General features: G+C 43.3%; 3 protein-coding genes across 3 annotated transcripts; 2 read left to right on the top strand and 1 right to left on the bottom strand.

Annotated features, from left to right (window-relative positions):
* The first annotated feature begins 1,097 nt into the window (after positions 1 to 1,097).
* LOC310802881 (protein bicaudal D homolog 2-like) lies at positions 1,098 to 14,321 on the top strand. Its single transcript, XM_083667463.1, has 8 exons — positions 1,098 to 1,569; positions 5,842 to 6,054; positions 6,795 to 6,947; positions 7,093 to 7,560; positions 9,106 to 10,107; positions 10,265 to 10,416; positions 11,400 to 11,646; positions 12,840 to 14,321. Exons 1-8 carry the CDS (start codon positions 1,330 to 1,332, stop codon positions 12,840 to 12,842), a joined length of 2,478 nt encoding a protein of 825 aa, XP_083523589.1. The 5' UTR covers positions 1,098 to 1,329; the 3' UTR covers positions 12,843 to 14,321.
* Positions 14,322 to 14,661: 340 nt separating this feature from the next.
* Positions 14,662 to 17,931, top strand: card19 (caspase recruitment domain family, member 19). The gene is made up of 6 exons (XM_083667498.1): positions 14,662 to 14,726; positions 15,324 to 15,463; positions 15,696 to 15,852; positions 16,047 to 16,112; positions 16,218 to 16,283; positions 16,499 to 17,931. Exons 1-6 carry the CDS (start codon positions 14,720 to 14,722, stop codon positions 16,606 to 16,608), a joined length of 546 nt encoding a protein of 181 aa, XP_083523624.1. The 5' UTR covers positions 14,662 to 14,719; the 3' UTR covers positions 16,609 to 17,931.
* Positions 17,932 to 17,990: 59 nt separating this feature from the next.
* On the bottom strand, positions 17,991 to 24,250 carry ninj1 (ninjurin 1). Its single transcript, XM_083667500.1, has 4 exons — positions 24,138 to 24,250; positions 19,976 to 20,213; positions 19,013 to 19,193; positions 17,991 to 18,815 (listed from the first exon to the last, which is right to left on the bottom strand). Exons 1-3 carry the CDS (start codon positions 24,192 to 24,194, stop codon positions 19,051 to 19,053), a joined length of 438 nt encoding a protein of 145 aa, XP_083523626.1. The 5' UTR covers positions 24,195 to 24,250; the 3' UTR covers positions 17,991 to 18,815; positions 19,013 to 19,050.
* Between the last annotated feature and the right edge of the window lie 566 nt (positions 24,251 to 24,816).

Below are 24,816 nucleotides of genomic sequence, written 5' to 3'. Positions count from 1 at the left end.
ACACACACACACACACACACACACACACACACACACACACACACACACACACACACACACACAGACACACACACACAGACACACACACACACACACACACACACACACACACACACACACACACACACATTGGAGTCATCCTCTGCTCTAGGGGAACTAATCTGTGCAGTGAGCTGGGAATTATAGGAACATTTTTAGAAGAGTAATGCACATTAATAAAGCATTATTTCAACATTCTTAGTAACAGAAAATTAGAGATGGGCAAGAATAGTATTAGAGAGAGGCAGATGGAGCTGAAGAGCTTAAGAAACTGAGATATAGAGGGGGAGAGGGAGGAGAGGGAAAGCATGCATTGTGCCTCCATTTTGTACATCATGTCATCATGCGGATAAGTCCCTCAGCACCAAGTAGCACAACAGAGCAAACAGATTACATTTAATCATTGGTGCAATTCATGATAAATGTATAAATTCTCATATGTTTGACTTTGAAAGCATTGCAACATGGTGGGTGTCTGTCAGGAAGATGCTTTCACCTGTGCAGTCAATGCAGATGATGGATGGATATGGATGGATATGATGGATGGACATATCAGACAACTGGATTCACATGCCTCAACAAAGAAAATACTCTCATTTAAAAATAATATATGTTAAACATAATCTCATGATATACATTTTTTTACCCTACAAATCTGATCAAAATACTACGTAATGGCCATAGATAAATTATCTGTAATCTCATCAACTGATAAAGATAATAGTTTTAACTGCATTGTAGTATCACTGTCAAATCCCTAGATGGCAGCCGCGATCAAAACTCTGATATACCTACTAGGATAGGCTACAACTAGTAGACCTCCAGAGATTTCCCTTTGCTTCCACAGGCGGCAGAAATCAAGCCATCAACTCCCGAAGCACCATGGTAGTTGAAGTCAATTTCTAAACAATGTACGTAGTCTATAACCCCTCTATACTGTACGCAAAACTACATTTCCCACCTTGAACGATTGTTGACTTGAAACTCACCGTATTCCAAATCGATGATCTCAGTTTAGTTTCCTCTCTAGTCCCATGAAGTAGGTGGGGGGAGGAAGATAGGGACCGCTATGGAGCGAGCCGAAATTATTATTTTATAACGGTATCGGCTGAATGACACCTGAACACTGGTGTATATTAAAAAGCAGAGGACCCGTTGTGAGAGCAGGAGACACAGACATGTAGTTTAAATACAGAATATACTGATTGCTTCTTTTGGAGGATTTTCTGTAATTCTTCAAGGGCTGGGTCCATTGTTGTTGTAGTTGGTGAAGCCAGCCGGCTGGCCAAGATGTCTGGGGAAGAACGGGAGTATCCTGAGGCGATACTGGTGACAGAGGCCGGGCCGCAGTGGCTTCGGGTGGAGGTTGATCGCTTATCCCGGGAGCTGAGCGAGACGACCCATGAGAAAATCCAGGCGGCGGAATATGGGCTTGCGGTGCTTGAAGAGAAACAACAACTCAAGCAGCGGTATGATGAGTTGGAGACTGAGTACGAGACCGTTCGTCGGGAGCTCGATCAGCTGAAGGAGGTATAATGAGGTCACACTATAGATCTGTTACAAATGTATACATTTTACAAAAGCGCCTCCAATTAACTTTGGTACTGCAGCCGCCTAAAACATTTCGAAATGATACATTGTTTCAAACACAGAACGAAGCAGAACGGACTCGACTCCATTCAGTATTCTCATATTAGTTTGCTTAAAGTTTTCAATCCAATTTAACTCATTCACCGTGTATTGTAACATGTGAATAATGATTCGATAGCCCTTACTGCTGTAGAATTATTTCAGAAGACGGTGTGACAAGTTTAGCTTGTGATGACTGAATGGTGATGGGACACCGTAAAGTTAGCAACTCTGCAAAGTAGCCTATCTACTGCAAAAAGATGATGCTGTCCACACGGATCATTGTTGATCATTGTATTAAGATTGCACATTTTAAAGATGAGGTATGGAAGTAGGAAGATATGCTTGTAATTCTTATAGATTGCAAAAAAATATAGGGAGTTGGTAGTGAATAGTTGTGATATAAGCATGGAACAAGAACACATTTAATTTTTAGGGCGATGATGCCATTGTGATTCCACTGTCAATCAATGTTTTATTTGAATCCTCTTGACACAGTCATATTTGTCAGCATCCATGATGACTTGTTGCAGACTGATGACAAATTCTCTGATGATTCGACTGTGGAAACTGTTGGCTAAAGGCAGTTAGCCTTAGCATTGTATTTACAGGCTGTCAGACCCAAAAACGGTTTCCCTGCCTCAAGTGGTCAATAATTGAGAGAGAATAGCAAATCATGTGTTTTGAGGAGGTTATGCTCCGAGTTCCCACTATAGGATATACACTGAACTCAATTGAGTCACTGTCTCCAGTGAATTCAGAGGCCCATCTCATGGCATTTGAGTTAACCCTGAAGCAGCTGTATCATTCTCCCAACACAATGCCTTTCAGTGTACTGGAAGTCAACAATTACACAGTATGTCTAGAGCTGAAACAGCAGATTCTAGCAGCAGTTGCACTAAGCTCAGTCCCACAACATGTCAGCATGGCACTTTTGCGATCACTCTATTGGTTATGTGTATTACTGTAGCATATTTCTGTGGAGATAGTGGTCGAGATGACTCTATTTTCTCTTTTTGTTATTGTTTCATGTGTTACACAATGGACAATTATTGCCTAACCAATTGTGTGAGAGACAATGAGTGGAAATGGAAGGGACAGCATGCCCTCCCCTTGGAACAATTATGTACATTTGAAATAATTCATTTTTTAGAACGTGTACGCTATACATTTTGGTGCTGTCCATGTAAAACCACAAGTACTGGGCTCTTTCCTCATTTTCAGTATGTGCATGTTTATAGGCGGTGACACTTTACATGACAACTTTACAAGTTGCACAGATAGCTTGAAGTTACATGGAAAGTTGATTTATTAGTTTAAGTAGGACTACATGTTACTATACTATTCATAGAGTATCTGCACAACAACAATGCATGGTCCAGTAATCTCCCCTACACACTCACTCACTCACTCACTCACTCACTCACTCACTCACTCACTCACTCACTCACTCACCCACATTTACATAGAGCCACATAGCACCTACAGTTGATGCTCTTACTTACAGAGACACTTAGTAATTGTTTGGGGTAAGCTTTTGTGTGCTCTCTGTACAGCTCTAATCGTTTCTAAACAGCACTAAATAAAGGCCTAAATCCCCCACTGGGCCTAAGAGGATCTGTCTCTATCTCAGTGAAAAAGGTTTATGGCCTGGTAGCATGCCCAGAGCAAGGGGTGGGAGCAGAGGGATGTCTCTTAGAGCAAAGGTTTGTGGGACTTGTAGTGTCAGTATGGAAAATACATTGATTGCTCACACTTCACACACCTCATACACATCGACACAAATCCACACCATTTGAACTGATATGTTCTTTAACACATGAATTATTATATAGGCCTACGAATGTAGTGCAGGCCCTTGGGTGAACTCCACATCGTACGTCAGCATGGGATTGCATGTTCCAGTGAACTCCTGCCTACTGTAGATGGATGTAGGCTCAGACACAGGCTCAGACACAGGTAACACTGTAAGCTCATAATGCCTCAGACATATCCTCCTGCCTTGCCTACACACACCTTGCCTCCCTGTACAACCCAACACACACCAGAAAACCCTTGATATGGTGCGATATGATTCTGATTCTGTTATAACTTTAGATTCACTATGGTAGCACCAGCATGGTCAGTGTGCATTGGTGCATTAGTGCAGTGCCTGCTGGTGGCTCTGTTATAGAATCTGTTTCAGTGGCTAAAATGTTGAATGACACTCCATGCACGTGATCACACACCTGTACATGGCCACATGTCATGGACACTGACAGGCTCCCACACTTTACTCATCCTATCAGAGAGGTGGATGTCTTATCTGTTATCTGTCTGACACTGAGCAAAGCCTGTCTGTTCCTTGCCAGTGTCTTTGTTTATGTTTTGAAAGCAGAGATTGGTTGACTTCAAGTGTCAGGGGAGGTTGGAGACTAAAACTCTAAAGTCAGGGCGTATCATGACAAACAAGTGTTATTGACAGTTGCAGTTGACGTATACTCTGCTGCTTTGCTCCAATTGCAGTATATGCAGGGGTTCTGATATGCATACATTTGCAACATTTGCAAGACCACCTAGCCAGGTGATAACTGCGTGGTCACACTGATAGTGTTTAGGTAATCCAGGCTCGGTTGGGATGTTCTCAGGCCTGTCCCGACCTCTCTGTAGGCTAGGTCTTCAGGAAAAGCCCCCCTACGTCTGTACATGGATTTACGTTTGTGGATCTGTGAATGATGTGATCTATGTGAGCGTGTTTGCAAACATGACATCTCTTTGTACATATATGTCTATACAGTGTGTGTAGTATATGTGTGTCTGTACTGAGACACCCCCCCCCCCCCCCCCCCCCACACACACACACACACACACACACACACACATTCTGTGACCCTTTTGTATCAACTCAATAAAGAAAACGTCTTCAACTGGTGCACGAACAAGGATGCCTCTGATCAGTCTTTCCTGTTCAGCCTCCCCTCCTCCAGCCCTGACCAGTGAGCAGCATCCCCAGCTGGCCGGACATAGAGGGGAGAGGGGGGATCTGTGTCGTGTGGCTGCTAGCCAGAGGGTCACACACAGGTTCGCAAGGTGCTATGGCTAATAAGATGACCCAGCTGGTCATCTGCCAGTACGCAGCACCTGGACCTGTGTCACTTGGATCACCACCAGTCCATCCTGGCTGGCTACTGTGTAGGTCAGACAAGCCAGTCATTCTGTCCATAGCTTATACAGCAGCTGTTCAGGTAGCTATCTAACCGCCTTAGTGAAAGACTGCATTCTGTGAATTGTCTGACTGTTCAGTTCCCAGTGGCTGAGTTCCGCTTTCATTCTGTGACTGACTGTACATCTCAATCTAACTGAATTACTTTGTTTAGCTCTTTCTCTCTCTCTCTTTGTAGCTGTTTTTTTGTGATTCATTATCAGTTGTCTATTGATGGTGGGTGTGCTCAACTGTGTGAGACTGAACATCTGCCTCTGATTGACTCACTGTTCTCAGCTCTTCCACTTTCTGACTGACTCAGTCCACATATCTCATGGTTCTGAGTTGGTCTCTTCCCCTGAGTGATTCAGTCAGTTAGTTCCTCCTACTATGCCCAGGCCTCTATTATCAATGGAACATTTGCATTGTGAAAGTGTAGCAATGGCCACAATGTCTTAGTGTCCAACCTGCTCAAACTCTGGGCACCACTGAAGCCAGATTGAAATGCCAATGTTTTTGTGTAGGCCCACAGAGGGTAGAGAAGGAGAGGGTAGTGAGGTGACCAGTGAGGAGTGCCTTGGCTCTGTACTGTGCTGGGGTTCCAGGACCAAGTCTGTTACATCACCAGTTGGCACGGAGAGTCCCAATGAGGCAGTCTGAATGTTCTATAAGAATGGGGGGGTCAACTGTCTGTGGGAATCTGATCTGAATATGGCTATATCTATCAGGCCATTTAACCTGTAGTTTTGTTGACCTCACAGGCCAATAACATCTTATGATCATGCAGAGGCTTGGTCTGAACCCCTCACCTTGTAATACTCCACATGTATTTATGTGTAATAATGATGCTCTCTATGTTATAGTCATTCACACAGGTCCTGCTCATTCCCTCCATCCCTCTGTTCTTCCGTCCATCCCTTCCTCCCTCTCATGTTAGCTCATATGAATGCCAGTCATAGTTCTAATGTGTGTTCCTCCCGTCCTGTCCCCAGGCCTTTGGTCAGGCCTACTCTACCCATAGGAAGGTGACTGCAGACACGGAGAGTAGGGAGGAGTCACTGATCCTGGAGTCAGCCAGTAAGGAGGCCCATTACCAGCAGAGGGTCCTGGAGCTGCAGAATGAGCTACGACTGGCCAGAACGACCCTCACACACTCCCATGCAGAGAACGATCGCCTGGCCTCTGTCACCTTGGAGATGAGAGAGGTGAGTCCTTAGATAAAGATCAAGATACAGGAAATTCTAATGTATTGCCAGCTGCAGTCTTGGGCTAAAAATGGCACAAGGGGAAGTTGGCACACCATCTTGAAGTCTGAGAGAGGAAGACTGGTTTATATGGTCATTTTTCTGTGCTGCTTTTCTCTCTCCCTCTTGACTCTGCAAACATTGATGAGCGTGATCTCCTGTTGTATTCCAATATATTGTTTGTCAAGCAGACATCAGACCGTAACCTCCTGGATAGTCATGATGCCAGCTCATGCAGACACAGTTGAGCTCAGATGGAGGCTCCCTCTACACACTATCTGATTGTCTCTGCCCTATTATGTAAAACCCATTTCAGATTATTCAATAGCTGGAAAAGGTTCATATTATTTATTATTTTGTATTCCATTGTATCAAACCTCAATAGGTATCTCACTAGACTGATGAGAGACAAAACCAGAGCTTTAGTAGGATTTGGAGAGATTTCTACTGGTGTATGTACACTGGTAGTAAAAAAAGAGTGAGTTAATCTGTCTGTATTGGGGGACTGGTCAGCTGGCACAAGTCTCCATGTGTGCCCAACAGCAGAGAGATGATGTAATCACCCTCTGTGAGTGACACAAAGGATGTCCTCCACTAGTGCTCTCTGGCCTGGTTTAGTAACTCAAACGTGTTCCTCCACTCTCCTCCTCTCTCTCTCTTTCTTTCTCTCACTCTCTCTCTTCCTGTGCTGGGCTGTGTAGAGTTCAGAGCTGGTGGAGCTGCAGCGCAGTCAGTTGCGTGATGACATCAGAGAGTATAAGATCCGGGAGGCGCGTTCGCTGCAGGACTACAGTGAACTGGAGGATGAGAACATCTCCCTGCAGAAACAAGTCTCTGTATTGCGACAGAACCAGGTGAGAGGACAGGGCTGAGACGAGGAGAGTGATTTTTAAGCTGTTGATATGATAACCTATGAAAGATAATTGACTTGCTCACATTTGTATTTCTGGTCCTTCTGGTTAGTTTGTATTTGTAATGATTTGTGTCCCCTCTCTGTAGGTGGAGTTTGAAGGGCTGAAGCATGAGATCCAGCGTCTGGAGGAGGACTCTCAGTGCCTACACAGTCAGCTGGAGGAGGCTATGCGCCTGCGGGAGATCGCTGAGCGCCAGCTGACCGAGGCCCTGGAAACCATCAAGACTGAGCGTGAGCAAAAGGGTGCTCTGCGCAAGGAACTCTCCCACTACATGACCATCGGAGACTCCTTCTACAACAGCCCCTTCAACAACTCCTTTGATGGCCTCAAACTCAGTGAGGATCCCAGTGCTGCCACTGGCGAACCCAACAACGATGACCCTCTACGAGGCTACGAGAATGGCCTTGCTAAGATGGCCTACGGAGATGAGGACAACAGAGCTGGGATGGCCAAGAGGGGAGATGCTTTCCGGCCAGCCCCCAGCCTAGTGGATGATCTGCTGAGTGAGCTCAACATATCAGAGATCCAGAAACTCAAGCAGCAGCTCATGCAGGTAAGGAGCACACTGTTGACAGATTACAAATGAACCAAGATACCTGGGTATTACTTATTACCATGGTATTACTTATTACTGGGGGTGTACAAATTAAATTAAATTAAAATTTGAAAAACTAAAATCGGATTTCTAAAGGTCAGACCAAGGCCATGAAGTTAGTTCACAAGAGTAAAGGCCTCTACATGCTTCTGTGTCACTTGTGCGACTAGTACACGGTTTGCGCTGTGCAACACTGTCGCAAGCACTCATACTAATTCATACTTCTGCATAGCCTACGCATAGCCTGTGCACAGTGCTGTCATTACACTTCTGTACACACTTCTGGTGGCTTTCATATTACCAATTACACAAATAATGGTTGAGAACAGCTGCAGTCAAAGTAGGGTGGCAGAAGTCAGACTGTACTGTATGCTAGTGGCTAGTTAACAAACAAAGCTAACTAGCTAACTAGCTAGCTAGTAAACAAAGGCTGTCTGTATTTATCTCAGGATAGTTTGTCCCCAGGCGCTTTATGAATACTTCCAGCAAGGAGAGCATAACGAAGAAGATGGGCTTTGTTTGATTCCCAGGCGCAGCTCCACATTTCTTTGTTTTCTCCAGATTTCTTTTCATTCGCACAAACTTGTCCCGCATCTTCATCCACTACTGAACTACTTCAGGTCATTAACCAACCAACCAATGGTGTGCAACATCTACACGGCCGGTCGCTCATCGAGAAATCGAGAGTGGTGCGCAATCGCCTGTGCAACCTCCTCTGCAACAGTTGCACGACCTTCGCGAACCTACGCAGACCATTGGTTCCGTTGTTGTCGATGAAGCATGAATCGGCCTTTAATAAACAAGAATGTTGTACTAAGGAGGCTTGGTTCAAGCACTTAGCACCCTTTTGTATACATCTATGGGAATGGCAATTCACACCTTAGATTTGGAAGCCATCATTTCATTGTTAACCTGTAAAGTACCCTATTTCTTCACCACTCACTGTTTAGGCACCACTTTGGGTTTCTCTAGACATTGCTATTCCCATAGATTTATACAAAAGGGTGCTAATTGCTTGAACCGAGCTTCTTTAGTACAATTTCTGGCGAACATTCACATCAAACAAATGTTTTACCATTACCAACCGACCTGGTGAAATAAACATTCATAGATGAATAGAAACATGGGCTCTAAAGTAGATGGATGCACAGAATCAGCTAGATGTTTTAGCTTGGTGTTGTAGTGGTAACTATGGACTGGACACATCGCCCCTGTAGCTGAACAGACTTCTCTGCCTCATGGCTGAACTGTCCATTAGGCTTTATGAAATGGTGTTAATCGACTTAGTGAAATTGATTACCTCCAAAGACCCATTATTGCAGTTGCAGCATCCCATCATTTATAGGATACTTTTATATTCTATACAAATCATATACAGTACATTTCTGTAGACTATTTGTGAGATGTATATTATTCATCAGTTCATCATATCCCATATTAAATGTCAGCTAAAATAGATAGATAAAGCATTGCTGAGTACTGATTTGTGTATTTGTTCCCAAGGTGGAGAGAGACAAGGGGGCTCTCCTCTCCTCACTGCAGGAGTCCCAGAAGCAACTGGAGCAGGTTCATGGGGCTCTATCTGAGCAGCAGGAGGCCAACAGCCGGCTCACTGAGAACCTCACCGCCATGAGGAAACTCCAGGCCAGCAAGGAGCGCCAGTCAGCTCTAGACAGCGAGAAGGAGCGTGACAGCCGTGAGGATGGAGATGGAGACTACTACGAGCTGGACATCAATGGGCCTGAGATCCTGCAGTGCAAGTACACGGTGGCCGTGTCGGAGGCAGGTGAGCTCAGGCAGGAGCTGAAGACCCTGAGGGCTGAGTACCAAGAGTGCCGGGCTCAGTATGAGGAGGAGCGTACCCGTCTGGAGAGTGACGTGCAGGGGCTGAGTGAGAAGCTGGCCTCCCTGGAGAAGAGCAGCCGTGTGGATCGGGAGGAGGTGGCGCGGCTGGAGAAGGAGCTACGTCTGGTCAGTGAGGTGGCCGGTGAATCACAAGGCAGCCTAAACGTAGCCCAGGATGAACTGGTGGCCTTCAGTGAAGAGCTAGCCAACCTCTATAACCATGTGTGCATATGCAACAACGAGACGCCCAACCGTGTCATGCTTGACTTCTACAAGGAGGGCAAGGCCAGTGTGGGACGTGGCCAAGAGGGTAAGGGCCGTCGCTCATCACCTGTTATGCTCACCAATGGACTAGTCCCTGAGACTGACCCTGGTAAGGCAGAAGCCAGTGAGACCACTCCAGCCCCAGAGCCCCGTCCAGAGCCCATGAACATCTATAACCTGGTGGCCATCATTCGGGACCAGATCCGCCACCTGCAGCGGGCAGTAGACCGCACTACAGAGCTGAGCCAGCAGAGACTGGCCTCTCTAGAGCTGGGTACCGTGGCTGATAAGGACAAGGAGGCCTGCATGGGGGAGATCCTCAAACTCAAGTCTTTGCTGAGCACCAAGAGAGAACAGATCGCCACTCTGAGGACTGTGCTCAAGGCCAACAAAAATGTGAGTCAGTGGGAAACATAATTTGTGTGTTCCTGTGTTTGTTTGAGCAATGCGCACTTACTGCCAAAACATGTAGGAGATTCAATTGTTATTGAAAGTATTGGTTTTTGAGATATATGTGTAAGATCATGATAACCATGGAAATCCTCCCCTGCAGACAGCTGAGGTGGCACTGGCCAACCTAAAGAGTAAATATGTAAGTGAAAAGGCCATGGTGAAGGAGACCATTATGAAGCTCCGCAATGAACTCAAATCCCTGAAGGAAGACGCTGCCACCTTCTCCTCACTCCGGGCCATGTTTGCTACACGGTAAGACATAGTAGACATTTACAAGAGCAGTCATTGATGTACCTTTGCTGTTAAAGATACTCTACAGAACTTTTGTATAATTTCAGCCACTAGTTCTAAAATTTGTGCTCAAGCCAAAAAAGGGTCCCTTAAATATTGTCAAAGAATTACCTGATTTGACAGACAGGGGCACACCTCCCCATACCCATGAGCAAAAGCTTATTTTGCAAAAGTCTCTTGGCCTTAAACTGAGGACTGTGTGGTCTGATGGGATAATAAATAAATTAATATCATAAACCATACAATCAACACCAGAGCCAACATTTGATGTAAATAATAAGAAACGAAAGTTCTGTAATGCATCTTTAACACACATATAAATGAACAGTGCTACACAAAGGTTATCAAGTCCACATCGGTACTAAGGGGTAGATCTGCAATGGTTTGTACAAATTAAATATATTTAAAATACATTTAATACATAATTTAATACATTCAATAAATTGTGACATTTTGAATGGTTGTTAATACCTAAAGGTTAAAAGTTTAACCACTCAATATAATCCATAGAGATTTTATCTCTATGCTTTTACTCTATTTCGTCCATTACCAACATCCCTCACATCTAAGTGAATGAGGTCAGTACAGATTGGACTCTTTTAGCTAGATATGAGAGCTGCACCAATGAACTTCTAGGTTGTTGAGAAGTGGGGAGCCGTGCTTCTGGCTGAGCCTGCATGTGTGAGAGAAACAGGGCATTGTGGGATCTGTCTGATGTAATACTGGAGCGATTCAGAGACTGCTGGCAGGGTCCTCACCACAGCATCTGGAAAATGTGCGCCTTGAAATGGAGAAAACATGCAGCCGCCTGAAGCAGGAGTAACAGGATTTGCTCCACCTGCTGGAGATGGTTATAATTTCATCATCATTTATGTGTTATTTGTTTGACTATCTCTAACTCTTTCCTCTCTCTCTGTTTCTCTCCCTCTCCCCCCCTCTCTCAGGTGTGATGAGTATGTGACCCAGCTGGATGACATGCAGAGGCAGCTGGCTGCAGCAGAGGATGAGAAGAAGACCCTGAACTCCCTCCTGCGTATGGCCATACAACAGAAGCTGGCCCTGACCCAGCGCCTGGAGGACCTGGAGTTTGACCACGAGCAGGCACGCCGCAGCGGGGGCACAGGAGCAGGGGCAGCCGGGCGGGGCAAAGCCTCCTCAACACGGGGAAAAGGGGCCTCTGCCAACCATCATGTAAGTCAGAGACGCACATGCAGGACCCTCCCTGGGCCCCAGAGCTACATGGGAGGCCCTGTGGTCCTCTGCAGCGAGAAGTACAAGATCTACTGTGATGTTTGAACTCTAACCTCCGTAACCTCTCACCTCTCACGCTTGCACGGCAGACCATCACTAGCACGGTGCTGTCAGGGCTGTTGCTGTAACCATGCCAACAGTGGTAAATGCTGTTGCATGTGCACTGTAAACAGTCTGTGTTGATGTCCTGCATGGCATGATGCTAGCTTGGTTCAAGTAAACCTGTTCTGCTAGTAGAGGACTAATGCTTGTTCTGTAGCAGCTCCCATGTTGTTGAGTGTGTGGAGCTTACTGCTGTCTACAGACAGACAGGCATGACATGACATGACAAGACATGACCTCAGAGCAGGAGTATGGAAGTATCAGGCAGGTAGACGGGCAACAGTAGAGACTGCAGACAGCCGGGCCTCGCACAGCCAGGGGGGACTGCTCTGTCTCTGTCAGGGGCTCACTGACCCCACAACCATTCAGGGATAATTAAAACGGTACATATTTCAGTCTAAGGTTACTGTAGCTGCAAGCCAAAAGGGTATTGTGAGTTATGGCAATTAAGTACTTTGCTTTGATAGCAAAAGGGGAAAGTGTAATGTGTGCATTGGTGGCACTTTGAGGTATAAAGATAGTGTAGAACAAGGTTTGTTACTCATAGAAAAAAGCAGACCATTATGGGTAGTCAGGGTAAGGTACAGGAAAAGTGTTCAAGGTTTTGAGTAGCTCTACTCTAAATTGTGGTTGGGAAATGTTTTCAGGTCAATGTTTTTGTTGATATGTTGAGTCCATTCTGTGCTACCTCCATCTGCTCTGTCATGAATCTCATCCATCCATCTATACATCTGTGACTCAGTCCTCTCCATTGTCTCTCTCATTTGTGTCAAAACATCTGCTGGAATAAATGCACATTAACTCATTATGACCCCTCAAACCTGCATGTTATAATAACATACCTGTGAGTCTTCTTGTTCCTGCAGCCTGCTGCAGCATGTTCAGCTCGCACTGTCATGTGCTCCACTAACCCTGCTAACCCAACCACATCCCTCACCCTACTAACAGAAATAACCACTGATATCAAATGATAACTGACCAATTTAAACCTTCAGATTTTAACGTGATGTTTTTATCTCTCCATTTTGCAGTAATTTAATCAAGCTGAGACCTTTTGGGTGTCCTTCAAAGTGTCCGTGACAGGTTACCAATCACCTTGCCGACGATCACTTCACTATCCACCTATGGTGTGAGACCCATGCAACTGACTGTACAGAAACACACACTCACACACACCTGGCCTTAAAGACATGATATCTCCTGGGGTTTAGTCCATCAGTGCAGCTGCAGGAAGCAAGGCTCATGAGTATGACTTTCCCATTGTGATCCACTCACTCCTCCGACGTTGTCTACCACTATAATTATTCTGCGTTTTCTCCTCAATGACTGTGCACTTTTACTGCATTTTATTTCGCTTTTTTACTTGCAATTCACACCTCAGTGAACTTCATGAGAGATTCTCACAAGCTTTTTACCTTTGTCATGTTTTATTGGAACATTAATTATTAATTTAAATATTTTTGTTTTGTCATTATTTGCATGTGTAATTGCTAGATTCATAACAGAACTTCCATGGAGAGCATACCTTTGTTCACTCTTATTTATATAGGGAAAGATCAGAGGCAGCAAGGTCATAGGAACTAAAGTGACTTGCTCCAGTTTTCTCTGGGGTCAATGTACAGTGGGGCTCACAGACAAGCGCATAGATGAAATTCCATATAGGAATGAGTCTTTTCTCCCTGTATTTATCTTGCCACACTTTGATAATGTGTTTAAAAAATAAAGCAGAGAGCAGGATGTTCATGAAGGCATTTTGGGTTTATCTTTTGGCCTTAGTTTTGACTAGTAGTGCCTTTCTGTCCACAAAAGAGAATCTAGATTTTATTTTGTATGTTTTGTATGTCCAGAAGGAATTGCAGCTAGAGGCTCTGTCCTTACTCGAATTGATTGAGGAAAATAATATCAAATGTGGTGAAGTCTGATCCTGTGTGCAAGAACTACAAATTCAGGGTCTTTAGATAAACATTATTTTTAAAATCAAGTTTTGCATACCAAAACTGATAGCTTTTGCAAACAATTATTTATACTCTAGCGTTGTATGGTAAAGATCAGGTGATGTCAATACTATGGATCATTATGGAGGAGAATTTCTAATTTAATTCTGTTTTAATTATATTTTCTGAAAACTTGGTATGTCCTCTAAAAGTTTTTTCAGCAAACAAAGGTGCAAAAGTGCAATTTTTAATGCAGTACCAGGTGGAATATATTAAACATTCTCTGTTTGCTGATGCTATTGCTATACAACATTTTACACATATTCTTACACACTATCTTGATTCTAATTGAGTTTTATATCTTTGTACTAAATAACTTCACCTGTATTTATTTAAAACAATGTCATCCTGTTGATACTGTTGATTGTGATTAGTGGCATATTGATTTGATACCATGTCATCTTCAAAGGATTGTGTGTGTTCATTAGAGGCCAAGGACTGTGTGATGATGCACTGTCAAGGTGCATGATATTTACAGGGTCTCTGCCTAAAGATGTGCCACGTAGCCAAATAAACCTAACTTCAGTCTTGCTATGGTGTGATTCTTTTTTATGACCCAGTCGTCTTTTTATTCCCCTCATTGAATGGTTAGGCTTACACGTATTTGCCCCTCTACAATGGTTTGTATTTACGACTCTTTTTTTTCTATGATACCTCTATAGGCCTGCCTATATTTCTAGAAACTAGATTCCGAAGTACGGTATGCGCTCATCTCAAATACAAACAACGACACATGACAGTTTAAGACCTTCCCATCGCTGTACAGCAAGGTTCAGCAATATGACCCAGAGATTGAAAAAGTAGCCATTGTACTGTATCATACATTTCCGGTGAAAGTTAACGCCACCCCCTGTAGTCGCGGATGATGACTGTGAGGGGAGTGGCCAAACAAAGGACAGAAGGGACTCTAGTCTACAATGGGAGGTTTGTTGCTTACTTGTTTTTACTGAGTATGTCTATTTGGCACAGATATGTGTTTAATCATTTACACCCACACGTTGTCTGTAATCCTGCGCTTGAAAAATAAAGAAGTCGTGCGCTACTAGAATGTGGTCATAAGGGAGAGCCTCCTTGCCTTCATTTACAATGGCACTGCCAATTTGAACTTCTTATGTTTGTTATCATGCTTACAATGCTTGGTAACCTATAAATTGCAGTGTTCTAGTTTGTCTATGTCTATTTGTAGCTTGTCATAGGACCTACATTCTTTCCAATGTAAAACTCGCGCGCGCCTCTCTTTGATACAGTGTTACGTCTCTCAAGTTACTCTAGCCTACCCGTTGCCACATTTCAACACACTCATATAAGCCAACAACGCTAGGAGTTTCGGCGAGATTCTGTAGAAATATAGGTTCAACTCAACTACTTGTTTCAAAGTCTAGAGCTGGTTTTGGTGTATTTCAACTACTTGTTTATGTTTTTAGGCCATATAGCTCAATTTTAACAATTATGAATCCGTATTTCTGCCAAGCTCTCCCTCACTTCCCCATTACACACTGAAAATTCATATTTGATTGACAGACACCTTCCATGACCAGCTACTGGAGGACAGCCGGTTCCTCAAAGCCGATCGTCGACTTGATACTGAACTAGTGGACAAACTCATCCTGCAGCTCAACAGGATCTACCCACAGATCCTCACAGACAAGGAGGCCACTAAAGTGAGTCTGTCGCCCCATTAGTTGTCTCACATCTTTCTGAAACAGTATGAGTGATCCCCCTAATGATTGCAATGCATGTTTTATTGCGAGATTTTGAAGGACAAATATACAGTGCTCTCATGTAAACACTTGAACATGCAGGTGGTTGTCTCAGAACCTATAGTTAGTCACTTGTACATGCAGACTATGTCTGTACAGATTTGTTTGTCTCTCCTGATATGACATAATCCAGTTTAGGGACCTGGATGTGCCTACCTGTGTCCGATTGGCAGAGCTCTTAGCTCACCTGCAGGGGAAAGGTGAGGAAGCGTGTCAAGAGTTCTACAGGGCTCTTCACCTGCATGTAGAGGAGGTTTACTTCAGCCTACCCACACGCCTCCGCCTCAGAGGTTTGTCCCTCTACACCTCAGTTACTAGAGCCCTCAGATTGCTTTGTATATTTCAATGGAATCAATATTTGTCTAAAATATAGAAATATTTTTTTAGATATGGACTCTAATACCCATACCTAATTGTATTGAGTTATGTGGGTGGCTGCGTGAGGGAGTTTGTTTTGTGCAATATTGATCAATTTCATCCCCAGATTCTAAAGACCCGTTCGCTGTTCCAGGCATACCCACCCACCAGAGATATGTGCTTAATGACAGAAGTAAGCCATACATACAAAACAGTGGGCACAACGTCACACACACACACACACACACACACACACAGTTTTAATCTCACAACTCTCTGTTCACTTGACTCTCTCCAGGTCCCTTGTTCTTCCTGAGTTGCTTTAGTGCTGCAGTAGGAATGGCCCTACTCTATTACTATGGAGGTGAGTCCAATGACTATAGAATCCCTACCTCCTCTCTTTTTCTGTCCCTCTGAAAACAGATATCATTGTGTATTACAATTAGCTGTGTGCTCAATTTAATCCTAACATTGCATCCTTGTATTGTTATACTTGTAGAAGCGTGTTTTCAGGTTTTGGTAGAAGAGAACCTTCTGCCATGAGAGACTCATAACCCATCTTACCCTATTGTCCTGCAGAGTCAAGAGTCACAGGTGGCAGCAGGGCCCTCGGTATGGCTGCTCTTGGTTTGAGCAGACGGGCCAGAGAGGTCCTCATATGGTACACCGAAGACGGGATCAGTAAATAGTGTGTGTCTCACCACAACACCTACTCCAGGCATACTGTATTATATTCAGGACATCCAGACCACACTACACAAATTCAGGGGTTTATTACAACTCTGTACATACTGTATATGTCTTCCGACTGTTAGGGATTTGAATGATAACCATTTAAAAAAAAAAAGAAAAAGCATTTCATATGGAATTATTGGGCACTGGTTTTAGGGTTTTCCATGCCTCTTCCCTGCTGAATTGGGACTAAAACACTAAAGCCTAAGTTACTGAGTTACAATAGAGATCCTCTCTAGTGTCCAAGGCCTCCATGGTTGGTCTTACCCAAATCCATTATTGGTCCTAGTCGTCGAGTGTGGAAACTGTGGGCAAAATGTAGGGGATTGTACAGAAGAAGTACTGTCACTTTAGATAGAGCATCGTTTTCACAGAATTGTTTAAAATACTGTTTCCTCAGGAGTTAAAAAACAAACAACAAATGATATTTATAAGACGTTTTTATGTTACAATGTTTATTTTGTTTGAGCAAAGGAATCAAGTTCTACATTTATAGCAGTTATTGCCTAGAGAGATGGTCTACAAAGGGAAAAAATGTAAATGTAAGGACATAATGTTGCTGTTATTTTAGTGTTTGCCTTTGGTTAATATCCATCACATAATGCCTTCTGATTTGATGAAGCCAGGTCCAGCGAGGCACTACATGAGTGACCCATAAGAGAACTTTATGTGTTCACTAGAACTGTCACACTAAGTAGTTAACATATCTTGGTGCTTAAAGTTTGGTCTTGGAATAATATACAGTTGATAGTACTCTTTGAAAATGTTTGTTGTTCTGAACGTCCACTGAAGGTTATAAGCCATTGAAAACATTTCTGTGTTCTTCCCCCTCCTAATCCAATGCTGTCACTCTTCTTCCAAATGTTATTAAGCACTTCCAAAGCTTTATTTAACACAGGTACTGTATTTTCTCAGATGCTTGTATCATATTATTTCTGATGTGTGTAATGCCTTTCTAATTTGCCTTAAACAATGTTTTGCTTCAGAGGGAAACTATTAATCATGTGGGGAGTGGATTGTGATAATTATAGCGCTTCACAGTACAGGACATTCTCTTGTTAGATAAATACAATAGATATCTACCCCACCGTATGCATATTTAATGTAGACATTATGGAGTGAGACTGTCTGCGAGATCTACTCTATACAATTATGTCTGTTAATACTGTTTATACTGCCTTTGCTCAAGTGCCATCATGATTTATACAACTTATGTGTGACTTTTCACTATATACAGTCTTTCCATGCATGAGCAATACAAATACAGTAAATGCACAGACTTTTGTCATTTGTGTATTTTTTTTATTTAAAACCTTCATAAAAAAATGTAAGAATAAAAAAAGGCCTAAGAGAAACTAAGACAAAATCAGGGCTGAGGTCTAAACAAGGTATGAAACACTTAACACAATATAAAACACATTTACTTATATCTGTACATACTGTATCTTGCATAGATCTGAGATATGTATATATTACATGTAAGGCAACATGCAGATTCCAGTCTTGACGCTGAGGGTGGTAGTTTAATTTTTTAGTTTTTGTTTGAACTGTACAGCTGTTTACTGACCACTAGAGACCACTGCAGTACTGCCTGGATAAATCTAGAGCCTGCGCCATAATGAACAGCGTGACTACCATAACAATAGGAGCTGTATGGACGCAGAATATAAAACACACAGACACATTTCATTCCAAAACACGAGCAGGCCTCGTGAGAAGGAGGTGATTTGGGCTTCAGCTATTAGGGACGACAGGAGTCACATCTGCCAGTGTGTATGGCACAGAGCAAAGAAACACACATACACACAGAAGCATGGTCTATACGGGCTGAGTATTTCTAGAACTACATGTCTCCATGAACTGAGATATGTGACATAACACCTGATGTAGTAGATTACATTTGAAAAGGCAATCAATTAGTGTCATTGGTCATTGAGCAATGTAATGCTCTCACAACAAGTAATATAGCAACAGACATAGTAGTAACACCCTGACATGAATTAAAATGACCAGAAGATGTCAATACCAGACTGGGAGACTTCCTTACTGACTGGCTGTGGATATGAAGAGTCTGTGCAAACTGTAGAGTTGATCCTGTCCGTCTTTGGGTACACAGAGAACATGACAGCTTGAGACTTGTGGAAGACTGGAACCCTGAGGTTCTCTGTAAGGGAACATTACGACAGCTTTAGTACAGCTCTAGTATTCCTGTATGAGACAGTGAGCATACATTTCAGGTATATAAAATGCTCATAAAACCTAGTCATATGAGTACATGTACAATAATCAAGAATGTCTAAATTATCAACACCAGTACATGGTCCATAGCTATATATACACAAACATGATGCCCTTATATACCTGTGTAATAGCAGGTTACTTTGGGTCAGGGAGAACCGTTAGGCGCTTGTTTTGGGCCGCTGGACGCCAAAGGCTGTGATGAAGATGTTGACGACAACGATGATGAAGACAAGTGCTGTGGCAATGTTCTCCATAATGTTCAGCTTGAAGTGCATGTTTTCATCATTAAGGTTCCACTTCACTGTAGAACAAGAGAAATACCAAAGCACAGTGCAACTTTGTCACTCCAACATCCTCAAGTCTTCAAAGCAGCCAGCAGAGGGTGCTATGTCAGAGTTTCTACATATGTTTTCAAGACTGGTGTCGAAACAATCATTTCAGTCTTGTCAGACGTTGTATATCACACTAATCATTATCAAGCGAGGTCAGGTGAACAAATAGCATTTGACATTTCCTGCCCTCAGGTGAATAATGATCTATTATGTAAATGTCATTAATTTTATGACTGACTGCCTCGCTCTCTGGAGAGGAGGAAAGGCCTATGTTGTGATAGTAGATGGGGCCCAGTTTTGCATTTTTCACATTCTGACTTAGTACAAACACACTTCCCTATAACGAAAGTCAATCACCCTCAGGTCTTTTTACTGAGCTCTTCTAATTGGAAACGGGTGACATTAGAGAGAACACAAGCACACAAAACATGAATTCTCCCACACACATGAAACATGAAACTCCCACACACACAAAGGGAGCACCTGGCAGGGAGACATAAGAACACTATGGGTTGGGGTGTGAGAGACCAGGCTTCTCTCGGAAAACAGATAAAAACCTTGTTTTAGCAGAGCCATTCTCAGGCAGGTCTAGAGACACACAAAGCTTGCCAGAATGAATTCACTTCATTCATAAAGTAGGCTCAGTTCCTTGGGGTTTGAATCTAGTCCCAGAGTTGGGAAGGAAGGTCAATACAAATTACGTTTTAAGGAGGAGGAGGAGCATAACGGTAAGTGCAAGACAGAGACCTACCGATGAAGATGAGCAGAATGCCCACGAGGATCTGCAGGCTGAGGGAGATGCTTATGAGGGTGATAAGGGGGGTGTAGAAGTTGAAGTCTGAGCCCTGCTCTAGAACAGCCTTTAGCTGGGAGGCGTTGGCCATGAGCAGAGCCACATCCAGCATGCTCTCTGCTGCACTCTTCTTGTTGGCATAGTGGTTCATGTTTAGAGGCCCCGTCTGCCCTGGCAAGCGACCACGGACCGGAGCCTGAACACAAACATTGACATCATCAGTACGACACGTATACATACAGACCTTACCATTGGGACATAGTGGACATATAAGCTATTAAAGCTACTGTATTATAAAACTATCATCCTAAAGATTTCCATGAACATATTGTGGATCTGTACCCTACAGAACATAGTTAACCTGTAATACACCAATAATAATAATTTAAAAAAAGAATTGTATTGATTATTGTCTAACCTGTATATTGTAACTGAATGTAATCTGTCTGTTGGCACACCATCCCCTGTCCTGTTCACCAATATTATAGTAATAATAGTAATAATATTCTTCAGTATGGAGAAATTCTGGGGATTTATTTTCAACAGGGACTCAACAGCTAGACATTTGTGGGAAATGAAAGTGTTGAGTGCCTCTCCTACAGTACCATGTCCTAAGTTAGTGTTTATGAACCCCAGAGAATGTGTGTGTGTGTGTGTGTGTGTGTGTGTGTGTGTGTGTGTGTGTGTGTGTGTGTGTGATGGGAACATATAGCCAACTAAAGTAAAGAGAAATAATGAATACTGTTAAGTATAAGTGGGTTCTAACAGTGAAGTGTAATACTTGTGTATTAACAACAGAGTGATAGAGATAACTGATATAATATGGCATTGACACTGTAATCAAGAAAGGAGCTTTTGTACAACAATACAGTGCCCTCCATAAGTATTTGTATTTGGAAGAGGAAGCATTTTGTCGGCTCTATACTCCATCATTTGTGCAGGCATAAGAACGCTGTCAATGTCTAGTACTGATTTTATGCATTTTGCCTTTGCTATTGATGTCTGTCAACATGAGGACCAAAGAGGTGTCAATGAACATCAAGGAAGCCATTGTTAGGCTGAAAATCAGAAACATAGCCAAAACCTTAGGCTTGCCAAAATCAACGGTTTGGAACATCATTAAAAAGAAAAAAAGCACTGGTGAACGGGCTGGTAGGCCAAGGAAAGCTTCTACAGTGGATGACCAAAGAATGTTCACCATAATTAAGAAAACCCCCAAAACAACTGTCCCACAGATCAAGAACACTCCAGGAGGTAGGCATGAATGTGTCAGAGACTACAAGAGTGTAGCTGTTTTTCTCTTGCATCTCCACTTCCTCTTGCATTTCCAAATTTTCGAAACAGCTGTGTGTCAGGGTTTTGTTACATCACTGGAAACCTGGACCCCCTAACGCAAACATTCCCCAGGTTTCTGTGTGGGTTTGAGGATGGAGTGTTTCTTTTGGGTGGAGTACAGTCTAGCCGCCCAACAACGAGCCCCTTGTGATCAGGTTGGCAGCATAAGACAGAGAAGCCCACATACACATGCCTCTCACCACCTCTGAAAACACACAAAGAGCCCACAGATGAAAAATGCTTTTTTTGCGGTAGAGGATGGCTGGATGAACAGTTATCTATGACAACTGTATTGCACTTGGCGTACAAAATCCCACTCTCATCGTTCTTTGTCCATCTGTCTGTCTCTCTCTGTTGCTCACTATCCCAAATGAATGGATGTTTATCTGTCTCCCTCTTTAACTGATAACAAAGGGACTAATGGACACAGTGTTTTAACAGATGGGCTGAGATACATGTACATATCATATTCTGGTGGACGATGAAAGCACCTTACTTTACTCAAAGTATCTTTGATTAGTATAACAGCTTAGTAATGAGTAAATAGAATAGTGTGTGTGTGTGTGTGTGTGTGTGTGTGTGTATGTGAAACATATTGCTGTTGATTAGTCAGCAATGTAGCTCATGTCACTATGTTTGCTCATGGGTGTACCCTTCACTTCTCCAAAAGTGAAGTAAAAGTGATGTGCTCTCTGTCATGCTGTTTTCCATTTTTGGAATGGAAACTTAGGGTCAACAGTGAGTACACTGACCCTGTGTATAGAAGACAGAGGTTTAGAATAACATCTGATTGATAAAAATAACAAACACTATGGAGCTGGGAGACTAAACAGTAGTTTTTCATTGTTTTCATTCAGGACTTTTCTGAGTAACCCATGAGAAGATGTCAATCATTCCCAGGCCAGGATACCACTTGTCTCACAGAGCAGAGAGATATGGTATGGTTTCAGATTGGACACCTTCTTCATGTTGCTCCAACATTAATATGTGGACTGAAAAAGGGAAGTGTTGCTTTTTAATTACTTCCCAGGAGTCAAACATTTATCTCTGTAGGTCCAACATGTGGTTGGATAATCTCACAAGGCATAGTATATAAAGAGATAAAATATATTTTTCAAGAGAGACTTGGTGAATTCCTACTTGGTGGGAAAGGTGTTTACCATGACACCACAGGAGTGTGCTTTCCTTGCCATATTACACCAAATACTAACAACTTAAGTAGCACAGTGGTTTTAGCCTGGATACTTCAATGGACACTTATGGGCAAGTCCCTCTGGCTCTACAAACAAATGACATCATAGCCTTTTGTGTGGCATTATAGCTAGTCGTCTCACGTGACCACCCTTATAGTGACTCACCTGGCTGCTGGACACCCAGAGGAGACATGGGGGATAATACAGAAGAGGGAAATCTTCAAGTGGGCTATTGTGCTTCTACTTTTCATTTGGAAATGGCTTTCCAAATGCATTAACATACAATCCTAGAAGGATACCCAACAAAGCTTCACGTTACATACTAGGGGGGCTGCCATTGGGGGGTTGCCATTGGGGGATGTCTTAATAGGGGGTTTGCCATTGGGGGGTTGCCATTGGGGGATGTCTTAATAGGGGGTTTGCCATTGGGGGGTTGCCATTGGGGGGATGTCATTTGGGGGGTTTCCCTGTCAGTCACATGTTGCATGGCTATGATGTCATCAATAATCTTCAACAAGTGGCGGGCTTAGTTGCCAAATGAGTTAATTCAATTAAGTACCGACAACAAGGTTACCTAACATAGTAAGGTTAATGGAATAAATAGGCAACAAGGTAGATAATTGATAGCCTGTAATTAATAATAAAAGTATGTGAAGGTAGGCAGGTAGGGGGAACATATTGTAACGACCCTGTGTAAGGCCCGTTAGCAGCTCCGCCAAGTGAGTTAACTCTCTTGGTGTTGTGGCTAGCGCGGCCGGTTTGTAAGCGGAAGGTTGCGAGTTCGATACCCGCTTAAGGCAAGCTACTCTGCCCCGCCGTTCGTTACATTGGTGTCAGAAGTGGGATGGTGCCCGTGAGGCCATCTGAGAGGCGTGTCCACGTGAGAGACTTGTATAGTGAAGCGTGAGGGCACGCTCTCCCGAACGGAGGGGATAGTGTAACGACCCTGTGTAAGGCCCGTTAGCAGCTCCGCCAAGTGAGTTAACTCTCTTGGTGTTGTGGCTAGCGCGGCCGGTTTGTAAGCGGAAGGTTGCGAGTTCGATACCCGCTTAAGGCAAGCTACTCTGCCCCGCCGTTCGTTACAATATTGTGTTGGTGAAAAGAGAGGGGAAAACGCTAACTGTCCACGCAGTTGCAGTACAAAAAAGACCCGTTCAATTGGTATGCATAGGCTATATTTTTGTTTTTAACAAATGGGCAAGTAGCTTAATGTTGCCTATAGGTTCCGGGTCTAATTAGGGCTACGCCACATAATACCCTTGATCTAAGTACTTTTTCTGTCAAGGATATCAATAGAACAGCGTCCATCTATTATGCACCAGTCGGTACATGTAATTGCTAGACTATGCATTTATTCAGAGGGGCTGTTCCGAGTCTTTCGTCCCATGATGCTCGTCCTAGACACAAAAAGACTCTGGAAATATGCTGTCAATCTAATTAGTTAGGCTATAAAAAAACTTCCCGCGTGCGTGGGCACAGTCAGGACCAGGACCACATTACGGTTGGTTCTAATGAGAGAATGTAGTTGTTTATGTGCGCGGACTATGGCATTGGCTGACAGACTCGAGTTAAAGGGGAATAATATATCTTACCTCTCCTCCGTTATTTCTGTCGCCATCTCCGTTCATTGGAAAAATTTCTGTCGCCATGTTCGCCTTTTAGTCTAACTCTCTGAAGTAAAATGGATTTAATTCCGAATGAATAGTGAGAATCAATCGTTATTGTGTCGCTGCCTGCCCGGTCAGTCGCTGGGTAAAGAGACGAAGAGAGGGGAGAGGGCGAAGAAGAGTGACTACCGCCCCTTGCTACAAGGGGGGGCGCTGGTCTATTTCCCACTTTTGTGGTCAAGAGGAAAAGAAAAAAAGGAAGGATGTATAAATATGTTTCCTGATCAGAAAAAGAGAAGCCCGCCCTGCCACCAAAAGAGAGTGCCCTGCCACCAATACAATTGTATACTACAAGCCTTGGACTTTCAAAACTATATTCTAGCCACAGAATGATCACCAGGCTCTTCAATGACGTTTGCTTAAATTCTCGTTGATGTTGTCATTTAGGCCTACATACTTCAAATTTGTCATAGCCTAATACGCTACTTTAGCACTTCGCTATAGTTTGAGCATCAGTTCAATGTAATTGTTGCAGAATGAGGAACAGGCTACTTAAGCAACACTTCTCCAAGCTGACATGTATTGCCATCTTGTGTGTATATGTGGTATTGCAGTCCTCAAGAGCAACTGCATTTTGCATTAGTAATGATGCCCTCCCTGGCGT

The sequence above is a fragment of the Argentina silus genome (assembly GCF_951799395.1).
Source record: "Argentina silus genome assembly, chromosome: 4".
Taxonomy (NCBI): Eukaryota; Metazoa; Chordata; class Actinopteri; order Argentiniformes; family Argentinidae; genus Argentina; species Argentina silus.
Note: the sequence above shows the minus strand (reverse complement) of the source record. Positions and strands in the feature narration are given on the sequence as shown.

Bases quoted from the DNA above. Each gene is read 5' to 3' on its own strand.
- card19 (XM_083667498.1), top strand. The intron at 15,464-15,695 runs GTGAGTCTGTCG...GACATAATCCAG, and splicing joins CAGACAAGGAGGCCACTAAA to TTTAGGGACCTGGATGTGCC. The intron at 16,113-16,217 runs GTAAGCCATACA...GACTCTCTCCAG, and splicing joins ATATGTGCTTAATGACAGAA to GTCCCTTGTTCTTCCTGAGT.
- ninj1 (XM_083667500.1), bottom strand. From the start codon at position 24,194: ATGGCGACAGAAATTTTTCCAATGAACGGAGATGGCGACAGAAATAAC. The intron at 20,214-24,137 runs GTAAGATATATT...GTTTGTGTTCAG, and splicing joins ACAGAAATAACGGAGGAGAG to GCTCCGGTCCGTGGTCGCTT. The intron at 19,194-19,975 runs GTAGGTCTCTGT...CTTGTTCTACAG, and splicing joins CATTCTGCTCATCTTCATCG to TGAAGTGGAACCTTAATGAT.
- LOC310802881 (XM_083667463.1), top strand. From the start codon at position 1,330: ATGTCTGGGGAAGAACGGGAGTATCCTGAGGCGATACTGGTGACAGAG. The intron at 6,055-6,794 runs GTGAGTCCTTAG...TGGGCTGTGTAG, and splicing joins TCACCTTGGAGATGAGAGAG to AGTTCAGAGCTGGTGGAGCT. The intron at 6,948-7,092 runs GTGAGAGGACAG...CCCTCTCTGTAG, and splicing joins CTGTATTGCGACAGAACCAG to GTGGAGTTTGAAGGGCTGAA.